Here is a 15,428-nt window from a genome sequence, read left to right on the forward strand (position 1 = left end):
TTGGCCTAAGCATGTTCTCAGCATTTTCAGGCTGGTACAAGTGAAGATGATTGAAAATTGGCTTCCAACTGTTGATTGAGAGGAGTGGAAACACTGTTGTATGGAAGTGCCTTTTATTTATGTATTTCTCATCTTTTGACTCCCAAAAGCTTAACTGATGACAAAATTGGCTACCTTTTTGGGATGTAAGTTTATTTTCTATGCATAATCCTGATAAGCAAGACTTGCATTCTAATATTTTATAACACATTTAACTTTTCCTAATTTAGGGATCTATGTTAAAGCTTTGTTTTTAGAGGAAAAGTTACACATTTTTCTAATGCTTTTTAAAAAAGGTCTGTATATGAAATTTCGGGAGAGGGAAGGCTGAATGCCAAAAAATGTTTTGGAATATGCCTTTGACAGTCTATCGGGCAAGGAAATACACATATTCTATTTTGTCTTGAGACTTCTTTTTACACAATTTTAGTATTGTATATTATAAAAAAAAATATCCTGACTTAAATTTATCCAGCTGTGATGGATAAACATACCAAAATATCTAACACAGTCCAATTTATAAGATGTGCTTGGTGTGGTTTTTACGGTGACATAATTTTCATAAAGCAAACCTGCTGAGAAGTATGCCTTGCTAAGTTTAAAATGTCAATATTCAGCACTGTTTCATTTAAAAAATGGCTACTTGTTAAATTCTTCACCCATACTATTTTTTGTCAATAGTTAATTTGTAAGCCAGGAGTCTTTTCTTCTTATACTTACTGATGTAAAAACCTCTTACCCCCCCTCCCTCCACCCTTCAGTCAATAAGGGGGGTAATATTGCTGCCGTCACAGAAGGTATTATGGGTTATTGGATTACTTTCAAGGAAGTTATTAGTGGGTTCCTATCTGTCCTTTCTCCTCTTTCTAGCATCACCTATCAACAGAACGATGCACAATCAACTGCTGTCTTGAATATGTGGCAGGCAGGATTCAAAGCTCAAGCTATCATTTTCATTATTTCCAAGATATATTGCCTTGGATGATTATCAAGACAGTGGCAATTTTCCCCATATGAAGCTTGTTGGGTTTTTTTTCTTATTCTCATACCACTTCATCCGCTAATGGGAGAAAGAACAGGTGAAGTTCTGTCTGAAGCCTCAAAGCTTATTTTTTTACCAACTAGAAATAGGCTGATGAACATTTCTGAAAGGCAATTTGCTAGGTGTATGGGAAGTAGTCCTTTCCTGAAGTATAAGTATAAATAATACATGCACATTCCCACTCCCCCACTCCCCCCCCCCAAAAAAAACAATAACAATCAGACCCAAAGGGGAACAATTCCTGGTACCACCAGAAATTATGTATTCAGAATTTATTTAGAAAATTCTTCTAGTTTGATTGAAATAATTAAACTGAGGCTAAATTTGAGCTCTACTTGACCAAGATTGGAGCGGGAGAGACTTAAGGAAAGAACTGTATTAAAACAGAAAATAAAATTGACTGCTATGATGCTTTAAAATGGAAATTTGGCTTAATAAATATGGAGGTCTCCATAACCACATTTATTAAAAGAGATTCTGCTTAACTTAGCAATTTACCAGTAATCCTTGTCATGTTCCCATTTGTCCTTTCCCACAATTCAAATGCTGGAAGCCACGTTAAGTTTTATACTACATTCCCTCCCCAAATATCTTCTTCTATCAGTGAGATGTTTCACTGAATGAAATAGTTTTTTCTGCACTGGAAGTCTGTACTTGTCCTGTTTGGTTGCTGTGCCAAACCAGACCATTATACAGGTACAAATGACAGATTTGATAATTCCTCTGTAGAACTGTATCAGCAGCTCCTTAGGCAATCTGAGCTTCCCGAGTTGACGTAGGAAGAACATTAAGGATGATTCCCTTAAATGTAATATCCATCTTTCTCCAATTAAAAGTTCATTAAAATTATATTTGAAAAGGTTTTTTTTTTAAAAAAATCAAACAGCAGTAGCTATGTAGTTACCCACTTGAATGATTTTCCTTCAACATACAGGAAGTTTCATTTAATGACCTAATCACTGTTCAAAGTTATGATAGACCCAGAAAAGCTGTTTATGACCTGGCTATGAAGTTACAACTGTGCCGGCCCCCACTCCCAAATATATGGTCGTTTTGGGTACTTTGTAACCAGCTCACATTTATGACTTGATGCAGCATCCTGCAGCCACGTGATTGCAGTTTGTAACAGGTTTCCTTTTGCCCGTTTAACAACTCAAATGAATTGCTTAACAACCAGAGTGATTCACTTTCTGACCATGGCAAAAGTGGTTCTGAAACCAAGCCAGGTCATGTGGTAACATCTTTAGTGCCTGAAATGACTTAGAACAGGGTCAATTGTGGTAGTTAAGTAAGGACTACCTGTGTCATTAACCTTAAACTTGTAGGCCTTTAGAAAGGCAATCAATACGACTTCCGGTTCCGGCTCCCGAGAGCGACAGGCGCGTTCCGCTCGCCCTGTGCGCTCCTGGTGGGCTCCTCCTTGACCGGGGGAGCACTGGGTGCCTTGTAGGGGCGCCCAGCTGATGGGGCAGCTAGCTGGGGGTCCCCGGTGTCGGCGGCGGCCGCGGGGGGCTCCTGGCATTGCCCTAGGCACCAGGAGGCAAAAGGGGGTGCGCGGGAGCTCTCTGTTCCGCGCGCTTTCGCAACGGGGCTGCCGGACGAATCCAGCACTTTGAAGGCTGCAGCTGCGTGGTGGTGAGATGGAAACCTCCCCCAACTCCTTTCTTTGACTGTTTGGTGAAGGATTGACAGCATTTTAAAAACTTTCAATCGGTCTTTGGGAAGTGTGACTGGAGGGAGGGGGATTCCCCCCCCCTGGATGGGCGGCTTTGGATTGCTCTCTGCCCCTGGAGGAGAGGGGGGAGAGTTTTAAAATGGAATCACACTCATAGCAAGCAAGCAGGAGAATGCCCTGTTGCAATTGTGAAAGAGAAGTGATGATCTGTTTCTTTTGAAAACTTTTGAAAACTTTCAGTTTGCTGCCTTTTGATCCCGTGCTGGCAGGGCAAGATGGCACACTTCCGCTGTCTTTATGCTCTTTGAGATTTGACTTCACCCACAGAAATTGCTGGCATTTTGTCTTTGTCTCCGTGTCACTCAGAAATATCTCTTGAAATATTTTACCTTGGACTTGGATTGATGGATTTTATTGTCTGGATTTGAACTGTAGAAAAGGTCTCTATTATTGTCTGGACTCCCTGCCTCGTGATCTCTCTTGGCTACTCCCTGCTCTCTACTGCCATTCTATTTTGTGGACAGAGACACCCCTGAGTTCTCCTTCATTAAGATGGCACCGAAAAGACCTCCACCAGGGAAACCAGGCTTTGCTGGCTCTGCCCCTGCATCTTCAACATCCAGCCCCAGTGGACAACAGACATTAACATCCTTACTACAAAAACCCCCTGAGGAGGACCTAACCCAGCAGATGCTTCAAAAGATTCTAAAGGGGCAGGAGGAATTGAAAAATCAACTGAAAGAAATGAATGAACAACTCAGAGAGAACCAAAACCGAATGGCCCAAAACTCACAGAGACTGGAACTTTTGGAGGAGGGGACGGCTGAGATGAGAAGGGAGGTGAGGGGGGTCCAGAGAGGAAACCAAGAACTTGAGAACCACCAGATAAAAATAGAATTTGAAAGGATGTCTTTTTTCCTTAGACTTCAAAATGTAATTGAGGCTGATAATGAAGATTTGAGGGAGATTATGACAAACTTACTCGCTGAATACATCAAAAAAGACAAACAACAGTTGGGGTGGGATATGGACCTGATCTATAGAGTCAATTCAGCCTATGCTAGAATACACAATGTTCCAAGAGAGGTTCATATTAAATTTCTTAGAAAGAGTGCAAGAGATGAGATTCTGAGTGCGCAAAGGGGGCAAACGTTAAAATACAAGGAGAGAAAGATAGTCATCTTGAAACAAATCCCAAAGAAAGTCAGAGATAAAAGAAAAAAATATTCGTTTTTAGCGAAAAAATATTTGAAAAAGGGGTTTGGTTTCGATGGCTTCTACCTGAAGGGATGTTGATATTCTGGGAGGGTGGCAGAGTTAGAATTAATACAATCACGGAGGCGGAGGCCTTCATGGAAAAAAACAATGCTCTCCTAGATAAAGCTGTTGATACTACAAATGACACGCAGGACACGGGAGGTGCTGGAGCCTTGCTGGTGGGGGGGGGGGGGGAAGAGGCAGCATCGAGAAAACTTAGATCACAAAAGTGAGCTGGAAAAACACTGCAATTGCTGATACAGGGAATTTTTCTGTTGGATATATAATAGATTGAAAATACTGGAAGATATAAGGTAAAACATGCTGTCAAAAAAAAATTGCTAAGTAGTATTTTACTTAATGTATTAATGTATTAACAAGTGAAAACTATGAGAGTCGGGGGGGGGGGGGTGTGCCATTCTCTCACAATGTAGCTGCCATAATTTGTACCCCTTTCCACTACCCTTTTTCCTGAAAATTTTGTAAAACCAATAAAATTTTTGTTCAAAAAAAAAAAAAAGGCAATCAATACCTGGCTCTTTCCTCAGGCCTTTGGTCAAAATGAGCAAAGCTATAGTATATTTTGGTTCTGGGTGCCATGTATTGTTTTAGTTGATTTTTAATTGAATGTGTTGTTTTCTTTTGCATTTGTTGCTTGCCTATTTTGTGCACTGCCCAGAGTCATACTGATTAATTGGATGGCACATGTTCTAAATAAGCAAACGGGAAAAATGATTGTATATTTGTAAAACTGACATTTTAAAAGCCTGAACTGGAGAAATTAATGTAACTAACAATGACATTGAAGAAATTTGCACTTTTAAAAAGCTGGCATGGAATTTATGTTAATGTCTATGTATATTCGGGGAAGATTCATATAAAATCTTCCTCTGTTAGGAATATTGGAAACAAAATTTCAAGTATGCCCATGGATTTTTAAAAAACCTTTAGAAACCTGGATAGAATACGACCCTGTAAACATAGATGATAAAATGGATTTAATGTTTACTGGCACTAAGTGCTGGTGATGACATAGCTCCTTTTCTTGGTATCAAAATCCAAGGATGTTTTTAAAATTGTAAATGAGTGTCCATTGGTAATGACATGAATGATGACATTTACTAGATGAGACAGAATTACTGTGATAGGGAGATAAAGGAATTGGAATTCATACTGCACTTAACATAACTTCCTCCCCCCCACCCCCCCCCCCCCATGAAAATACTGTTTCAGGGTATTCCTGGCTTCATTTCTAAACTTGAATACTTTGACATACGTTAGATGGCATTGTTATGCTTAACCATAATGTATCATTCCTATTCCTGAAAGTGTTAGATCTTGCAGATTGATCAGTTATGTAATTATGTTTAATTTAATTTGAATTTAATTTTATCAGTTGAATTATGTTTCAGAATGCTCTCTACATGCAATTTGAAAACTTTCAATTTGAAGTTCGAGAAAGCTGTATAGAAATAATTGCCAGAAAGCAGTGATATAAGACGCAATTGTTTAAAAAGACTACACAGCTAAGAGTAGTGCAGAGTCTTTGAAAGAAATGTTTTGCAATACATGGAAATGATGGGAATCATGTCTGGATCATAAAGCAGCTGCATTGTTTGCAGGGCTGGAGCCATTGCTTTGAAAGCTGCTCCCACCTGTGTCCACTTCACACCATGCATAACTATCTACCATCTGTTTTCAGACATGATTCAGAGTGCTGGCTGTCATATATAAAGACCCAAATTGGTACTATATGACAAGGGGTAGTAAAAATATCAAAAATAACTATTCCCAGGCCTGGGAACTCTTTTGCAAAAAGGTCAGAATATACGTCAAAAGCATTTTTATTTCAGCAGATGTACATAAATGGATTTTGTCTGTTGGGTTTGGAAGTTTTTCTTTTTTGGCTTTGCTGTGTTTGCGCTTACATATGTAAGTGGAAATTGAAATAACTTTATTATGGTCATTAAACTGCATAAGGAGATTGGCACCTGAATTTTCAAAATTAAATTGACAACATCAGGGTAATTGGGAAAGGCAAATACAAAGAATTTTGGCTAAAAGACAATATTAAATTTAAAAATATTAATGTTTGCGGGGTCCTTGCTGCTCTTTGAGCTTGCTTGTTTTTTTGCAGATGTTTCATTACCCAAACTAGGTAAAATCATCAGTGATAGTGTCAACCCTGAGCTACAAATATTCTCCTTTATTAGTAACATTGATGCTTGCTAGGCTACATATGTGAGACAAATAGAAAAAATGATTAAAATTAGCAGTATGTGTAGCATAAACTTTGAAATAGCAGCGTAAGATTGATGCAAAATGTAAAAAACGATAAAACAATAACATTATCAAAAAAAGATTTGAGAATTAAATGTATAGTGGAAGAATTTGAATACATGTTTAATTATATCCTCCCCAACCATTCTGTAGACACCTTGTGCAGTTGCTTTAAGTGCCAATTGTTGATAGAAAAATAAATTTAAGTACAACTTTAAGTGAGATTACCCGAATTATTTGCTTTTAATATTTATGAGATGTAATGTTCATCAACCTTACCTATCAAGAAGACATGAACACTAAAATCCGACCTTTCCAAAATGGTGGAATTTTTTTTTGTACAACCCATGTCAATATTTTAATCTTCAATCTAAATGTGTTCATTATATTAATTTTTGTGACTCCCTATCACAGCCTATTCTGTTTAATCACCGAAGCTTCTTATTTAAGAAAGTTAAAGATGGGTGAAGATAGTTTTCAAATATATATATATATATTTCACAAGTTGAAAACCACTGCCTTAAAGTCATTACTTTTAGCAGAATGAAATCAGTTGAGGAAAACTGAGGCTGGTGCTCTTATCTTTTCTAATAACTATTTCAACTTTATTTGCAGACCAGGTTTAAGTAAAAATAGGATCATGTAACTTTTGTCACATTGTGGCCACACATACAAAGTTCTTAGAAGGAAGGACATTCCTTTCCCTTTTTTCCCCTTCAAAAAAGCAGAGTACTGCTGATATAGGAATGATTTGTCTTGACAATGATTTCTGATTTTTTTCTTCATTCAGCCAACAGAAGAATAATTGACAAAAAAGATAAATCAATTTACTGTGAGAATTATACTTTGCCTCTTTTTTGTTCATTTTAATAGACTCTCTCCACATTTACACTCCATAAAATTCATAGCTTTTAATGAGACTATTTAAATTGAAGATTATGTTCAGATATAATCACTATAGCATGTGCTTGATGAGGAAATAACCTTCTGACCTGATCAGATAAGATGTGCTTGTAGAGAAAATGAAATCTAGTCTGTAGCACTTGTCTAGGGGCACATCTTTTAAGTATACTTATGTAACAGTGATAGCAATTACTAAGGTCACAGCTTTTTGTCAGGAGCGGCAGAGGTAGGTTACTTTATACACCATTATCCAGATATGTAATCTGATAGTGTGCCTTGCATATGTACTAGATGACTTACATTATTTTATAAAGGAGAAACTTACATTGTTATATCAGTCATCCATAAATATACTCACTCAATCTATCATTGTCCTGCTATGGCTGGTGCTGACCAGTGGTGGGTTTCAAAATTTTTTAGAACCTCTTCTGTAGGTGTGGCCTGCTTTGTGGGAGTGGCTTGCCAGCCATGTGACCGAGTGGAAGTGGCCTGGCAGTCAGGTGACTGGGTGAGAGTGGCCAACTTGTAAAATGTGAAACTCACTTAACAATGCTCTTGCTTAGCAACCAAAATGTTGGCTCAGAAACTCTGACATTTGAAGCATGCAAGTCTTAAAGCTGTCAAGTTACAAGACCCTTGCACCCCTAACCCTTTAGAAAAAAACCCCCCAGGGTTGTTCAAACTTGACAGCTTTAAGACTTGTGGACTTCAACTCCCAGAATTCCTTCTCTGGCTCTTCATCTTGATGATGTGCGGATGGGCGGGGGGAGGGAGCTGGAACTAGTTCTAAACGGCACTGTAGATTTGTGGAACCTCTTCTATAGAAGAGGTTAGAACTGGCAGGAACCCACCAACTCTGGTGCTCACCCATTGATTCTGCTTTCCTGAAAACATTCCCAGGTTCCCAAAATATAGATTGTAGCCCAGCATGATCTATGTTGATTGCATTTGGGCTCGGTTGTGATTGTAAGTCAAGGACTACCTGTAAATCAATTTAATGGTTTGTACCCAACATTAAAGAATGGATGTGGAGATGCTTGACATTCTGTTTTGGGTTCAGATTTACCTATGTATGAAATGATTTGTAGCCACTCAATAGGGGTTAAGTTGAGATTATTATTATTATTTATTCAATTAATATCCTGCCTTTCTGTCCAAGAGAGCAGATCTTACCTTTATTTCTCTCAGTTAGATCATCAGTGCTTATCCTGCTTCCATTCCCCAATCTATTCAAATCCAAGTAAATTCCAAAGTCAAGTGGAGCAGTAAATATGCCTTCACTCTGTCTTCTTTATGTAAAAAGGGAAGTATTGCCACTTTCCATTAATAATAGAACTGCTATATTTCTGTGATATTTACTATTAAGACAGTTAACGAAGTGAAGAATCATATCAGTGACACAGTTATGCTTAATGTAATAACTAATTGACATGTCTCACAACCCAACAGAGATTTTTTTTCATTTTTTTCTTTTATGATGCAATTCAGCTTATTCCTTTATTCCTACTCTCATTGTGGCATAGAGTTTTATATCTTTTATTACATTGAGACCTTTTGTAGCCTTCTTTGTAGGGGAAGACTTCTTACTTAGTCACAGTAAGGATCCTTTGAATCTATGTCTATTTGTTGGTTACATCTTGTATTTCAAAAAAATACAGTCCATTTCTGCAGGCTGATTTTTCATAAGGCATTGTTTAACCCCAATACAGTTTGTTCTTGCCAAAGATGGTACCCAGAGTACATTTGAGATGGTACTTGATTTTCCTGGTTATATTTTTTGACTCCCCGCTCTGTCATTTACTCTTGAGAAATGTGAGAAGCACAGTGTAATCTGCAAGGGGATTGTCTTGATTCTGATATGAAGTATCAGTTGTTTCCTATACAGCTGTGGCATCATTCCACTAGGAAAATATCTTAATGAGCAACCTTCCTTCAGATAGTTGCTCATTTAAATCTATGAAGGGTGATAATGATTTGTCTACTTTTGACATAATAGGATGGCACCTCACACTCAAGTTGATACTGTTTCTTGCTTTTTTTTAGTTGTCATATCTCAGAATCTGTTCCTCTTGAGAAGCTTATTATTTACCAGTAATAGAACAATCAGTAGTAATAATTCTTTGGAAAGTTATCTGGGGAGCCACGTATCCACCCCCCCACCCCGGCTCCTGAGTCTATAAAGTTTTTTTCAGATTTTAGTGAATCATTCTTTCAGTCAGATGAACTGAAGACTATGAATGAGCATGTTTTCTTTGGAGAAAGTTATACCAAAAAACTTATACATTTGATAGGAAGATAAGGTTCTACCCACTCAATAATTACCAGTGAGTACGGAGGAGCTTTTGCACTAGCCGAGAAGAATCAATGATGCTGTGTGAATGAATAGAAGCGCAAGAGGTTAGAATCATCATACTTTGCTATTATGCAATACCTTCAATTGTTTTTTTAAAGAATCAGCTTGCCTCTTGAAGGTAATGCTTTTTGTAATGTTTAAACAATACTGATTTCTCTTTTCTTTACATCTCAATCTTCTTGTTTCTTTCACTTTATTTCCTTTCTATCCCTTTTCTTCCAGTATAGTTTTTCTTCCTCCTCACTGTAAACACATCCTGTTTTTTCCTCTTCTTTTTTGCAGTTTCTACTTGAAGGATGCACGTGTTTGTATTTTGTATTTCTATATGTGAGAGTGGTTTATGTATGCAAAAAATGGTTTGTATTTCTGTCAATTTATAAACAATATAGTTTATTTTATATAAACTTAGTTTTAGTATTGCTTTTTTGGGAATGTTCTAGCAGACATACTCAGAGAGACAGACAGACAGATAGGGAAACAAAGAGCCAGAAGAAATTTTATCCTATAAATAGTAAAAGAATGGCAAATGTTTAACCTATAACAGAGAAGACTAAGGGTGATTTAATGGCTGCCTTAAGACATCTGAAGGATGATCATAGCGAGGAGAAAGTGGACTTGTCAGATGAAACTACAGGGAAATAGATTCAGTATATGCCTTTAGAAATAATTTTCTGATGGTAAGAGTTGGAACCAGAGGAATGGGTTATTATCCCTGGAGATTTTCAAGCAGAGGCTGCATAGTACAAGTAGTTCTTGATTTACAACAGTTCATTTAGTGACCATTCTAAATTACAGTGGGATTGGAAAAAGTGACTTATGACCGTTTTCACACTTATGACTGTTGCAGGATCCTTATGATTACGTGATCAAAATTCAGATGCTTGGCAACTGACTTATATTTATGTTGCTTGAAGTGTCCTGGGGTCACATGATCATCTTCTATGGCCTTCTGATAAACAAAATCAATGGGGAAGCCAGATTCATTTAACAATCGTATTACTAACTTAATAACTTTGGTGTTTCACTTAACAACTGTGGCAAGAAAAGTCATAAAATGGGGCAAAACTCACTTAACAAATGTTTCACTTAACTACAGAAATGTTGGACTCGATTGTGCTCAAACTACCTTAGCAGATTTAAGTGTAATGTTCATATATTATAACATTTAACAAGTTTGTACAAATTCTATTTCCAGAATGTCATGTGATTTCTCTACTTCCATCAACCTTTTTTGAGGAATCCAATTAAAATATTTTAATATCGAAAAAAGCACTGAAAGCCATTAAAATATTGTTAATTATATTATGCTGTTTTATGATGGTAAAGATAATATTGAGGTTAATTATTTTTATCTTAAAATCAATTAAATAAAGTTTATTGCAGTTTAAGATTAATCTCTCCTCTCTTCTCCCATAGGAATGTTGTCTCTGTAATTTGAGAGGTGGAGCACTCAAGCAAACTACTGACAAAAAGTAAGTAACTTAGCCAATAAGTTCCATCTTTGTTATTTTATCAACAATATTGAACTTTGAAAAGTATTACCAATAGTTCAACTGCTTATGAGAGGGCAATCCCATACACTAGTTGAACTGGTGTTGAATTAAAAATTGACTGGAATTGCTGGGATAGTAATTCAATAGTATCTGCAAGTTTCCTCAGTAATTTGCTCTCTGTGACAAGCACTATTTGCTTGAGAATTGAAATATCAGTTTGAAAATTAGGGTAAATGTGGTATAAGAAACTCCATTCATTTTCAGTTTCTAACAGTGAGAATTTGGACATGTTAATGAAAAAGTATTCACAGATCATCTTCGTGACAAGCATTACTTTTAGAAGAGTCTATAGGTAAACTATTATTTTTAAAGCCAACTATGATATTACAATATCGTATTTTATCTTATGCTTTAATATACAAGCCGGCCTATTATTATTATCCCACTGATATTCCCTTGCAGGTTTCATTTGGGAACACAGTAAATGGTCTCTTATTCTTTTCATTTGTTCACAGTTTTATACTGTATCTGATTATCTATTTTATTCAGATTCTAGGCTTACATTCAGAACAATGTAAGTCAGGGGCGGATTGCTGCAGGCATTACTGCCGGTTCGCCACGCAAAAAATGTGCATGCACACTCACTTTGCTTGCTCGCGCGCGTGCACATTTGCACCTAAAAAGGTCTGGCCATGTGTAAAACATAAAAAAAAGGGGGGGGGGAATTACATTACTGCAATGAAAATTGTTCTGTGCATGTGCAGAACTGAAAATCAAGATGGTGCCGCCGTAGGAGAACCTGTTTGGGGGGATGGCAGGCCTGGATTGCTGCTAGTTCTAGCAACCCAGGCTGCCAAGTTACTACCGGTTCGGCTGAACCAGTCCGAACCAGTAGGAACCCATCTCTGATGTAAATGTAGTACATTGCCCTGATGATGCAGTAGTTAGAATGTAGCATTGCAGGCTAACTCTGCCCATAGCTTGAAATTCGATCCTAATGGGGCTTGAGGATGACTCAGCCTTCCATCCTTCTACCGTCGGTAAAATGAAGACCCAGATTGTTCTGGGCGATATGCTGACATTGTAAACTGCTCAGAAAGTGCTGTAAAGCACTATGGAACAGTCTAACTGCTATTTGAATTGCTAATAAGGTCCTTTCCTCAAATCTCACTATATTACAATTAAAAAATCAACAGGAAATCTTTGTTCTTGTTCAAAATTGCCCTGAATGTACACCTTTTTTTGGAAAAATTACTCAAAATATTAATTTTGAAATGCATGATATCTGAAGAATAATTATGTTCAAATGCGCATGTTACTTTGAGGAGTATGAATCAAATTCACTTAAAAATGCAAATGAAATGACTTTTGTGACATCTGGTTAAAACATGGCTAAAAATTAAGTTAAATGTACTTAAGATATATCACAAGATTTAATGATTTCTCCAGATTTTTTGATGCCCTTGTATTATCTGTGCAGATAAAATAGTCAGTTGGGATAGATCCATTGGTGTTATAGAAGAATGAAATTCCATACTGATTCTATGTTTGTCAAGTTAGAGACAAAGTTTGACAAAGCTCTGGTACAGAGTATTATAGGAAAATGAATGTGCAGTTACAAGTTACAAGCTAAGCATGAAATAATAATAAAGGAGTATTAACTGAATTTGAATATTCCAAAGTACCAACTTCAGGTTAGTTTAATTCTGAGGCAATATTGGTAACCAGTTTGCAATTAAAGAATAAATAAATTAGATCTAATACATAGTGCATAGTGAATCAAGTAAAATTAAACAGAATATAAAATAAAAGCCTCAGATCAAACAAGATGGTGGTGCATTAGTATGCTCATATATACCTCACATTTGGCACCTATCCTTTGGACAAATCTTTTTAAAAAGGTTATTACTGAAACAAAAAAACATCACTTTGGAGATGACTGATGGATTAAAACAAGGCATCCCCCCATGTGCATTCTCCTGTGCGCTGCTTGGAGAGTCCAAGCATGGTTTAACACAGCCTATCTGCCCTAGGACTGAGTAGATTTTTCTTTGGTCATGCCTCCTTTGCCTCCTTTAGGTCAGTTTAAAAACTCAGTCCGCCCAATAGGACTTGTTTTGGGGAGCTCTTCAGTCCTTTGACAGATAGATTGGACTCTCCAGGCAAATTATAGTAGATTTTAGAATTCAGATTTTTTTATTTTTTTTTCTAGTGTAGAGTTTTTGGTGTAGAGATACGTACTGTTACAAATAATTTTTCCCTTTCGGATTGCTGAGGTGGTTGGGGTTGCAGAGACCACTTGTCCGGCGGCTGCTGGCAAGTGTGGGGATGGCAGCGGCATTTCTGCGTGTCTCCAGCCGCCTGTCAGAGTTAGGGGCTTCAGAGAGTCCTGGTTCCCACGGCGGCATTACTGAAAGCTCGGCTAGCGTGGCAGCCATTTTGGAAGTGACATTTTCACGCGCTTTCTAATGGTCACTAATTTAGGTGCCGGCAGGCATCAGAGAATTCTTTTTAAATAGCGCGAAGCTGCGGTGGCCATTTTCGGCGTCCAGATCGAAAGTTAGTCGCCTGAGCCATTGAGGATATTTACACCACACGCTTCACCACCTTAGCGCAGATCGCCACCAGGGATTGCTGTCCTGTCCAGGGCGCTGGCAGGGCCTCCCCACCCCAGAAGAATTTCTGTCCCAGGAAGGCGGCTTTGGAGTGCCCTGGTAATCTAACCAGCCTCCAGCTATTAAGCGGATCTGCAGATGCTTTGGAGCCGGCTGGCTAGCGTCTGGTGCCCTTCCTTGCTGCAGCTTCACCCTCCACACCGACAATCCACCGACCTCCATCATCAGAATGGCAGATGAAGTTTTGGAGCCACGAGAGGAGCTGGCGGGGCCCTCTGCGAAGTGCAGCAGGCCACATCCCCATTCCAAGGGAGGAAAGGGAGTAAGGCCACTGGGGGGAAATCATCCCATAGTTCCTCTGGGAGCAAGAGCTCCAAGAACCAGGGTGACAGGATGCAGGAGGCCCCAAGGGAGAGATCCGGTAGGCCCCAGCCCCAATTCTCCCTCATGTTTGTGAGGCTGCTACAGCCTCTCCTCCACCCAGAACTGAGAGAGGGGATTCTCCCTCTAATCAAGGGGATCAGTCACCATCCGTAAGTGGTAGGGATTCTTAGTTTGGGTTCCCTGCAGCCTCCCTGGGATACCCGGATTCCCCCAGCTCCTCCATAAGGGAGGAGTTGGAGCCTTTTCATGGTTGTTTTCATGTGGAGGACTCCTCAGCCCCAGTTAGAAGTGAACGAGGCCTGACTTCCTCCAGGTCCAGACCCGCAGAAGACAAAGGCCCTGCTCTCTTGGCAGAGATGAGGGAAGTTATATCCCAGGCTATTTCCCAGGGCGTGGTTGAACCTATGCGCCAAAAGGAGGCCAGGGGTGGCAGGCCACCTCCACGCTGAGAGCAGGAGCCACAACCCCAACTCTCCGGGTACCTCTGTCACAACGGAGGTTTCTGTCTGGGAAGAGGAGGCTGCAGACGAGTTTGAATTATTGGAGGATGAGGATATGCCTCCCGATAAACCTGCCTTCACAGGCCTCTTCAAACCGTCCTTGTTAAGGCCATTTTACACAAGGCCAGGGCTTCCACGGAGCTCGGAGCCAAACCTAAAGATAAGGCTGTTCCCTCTACTTCCCAGGACCCTACAGAGGGACTGTTTAAGGAGAATGCTCCAGATCAGGAGCTTATTCCGGTCCCTGACCTGTTCATGGATGTCGTGCAGTGCCAGTGGGCACAGCTGGGGGCATTGGCCAATCCCAGTGGGGGAGACAAGACCTTGTACCCCTTGGAGTCTAAAATGGAGGATATATTGAAATTGCCAGAAGTGGATGCCCAGGTGGTCTCTTTGACCTCCAACTCGGCTCTTCCGGCAGACCTTTTAGAGGGTCTTAAGGCAGAGGACAAAAGGTCTGAAAAGGCCTGTCATAGGACGCACCAGGCGGCCATCTGTGTGAGTGAGAAGAAGTGTTCTGGTTCCTTCAGGAAGCAGACCTTTCGGGGCCAGGATAACGCCCAGGCGTCTACCTCCTTCTCCTCTCAGAGGTCATACAATCAAGGTAGTGATAGGGGCCAGGAAAGAAACAGCTTTGGATCCTGGGGCAGACAACAGAGCCAGGGATCCTTTCGGAAGCCATTTCGTGGTGGCTCCAACAACCATTGGTTCAGGTGCGGCAAGTGACCGCCAGAGCGACTCTCCCATCGGGGGCCGTCTGAAACTTTATGCAGACTGATGGGAGGAGAGTACCACGGACACATGGATCCTGAACACCATCAGGAGGGGGCTGATGCTGGAGTTGTAACGTTCCCTCCACGAACGTTCGTTTGTTGTCTCCTGGCCAA

At 39.5% G+C, this 15,428-nt stretch overlaps 1 protein-coding gene across 13 annotated transcripts in view; it reads left to right on the forward strand.

The window, feature by feature from the left end:
* KDM4C (lysine demethylase 4C) overlaps positions 1-15,428 on the forward strand; it is a 221,225-nt gene that overhangs the window by 160,119 nt on the left and 45,678 nt on the right. For all 13 annotated transcript variants that reach the window (XM_081945825.1, XM_081945829.1, XM_081945833.1 and 10 more), the window contains one exon: positions 10,966-11,021. In XM_081945825.1, the coding sequence (XP_081801951.1) occupies positions 10,966-11,021 (56 nt within the window). The remainder of the gene's footprint in view (positions 1-10,965; positions 11,022-15,428) is intronic.

Source organism: Natrix helvetica, assembly GCF_964273705.1.
Source record: "Natrix helvetica genome assembly, chromosome: 2".
NCBI lineage: Eukaryota > Metazoa > Chordata > Lepidosauria > Squamata > Natricidae > Natrix > Natrix helvetica.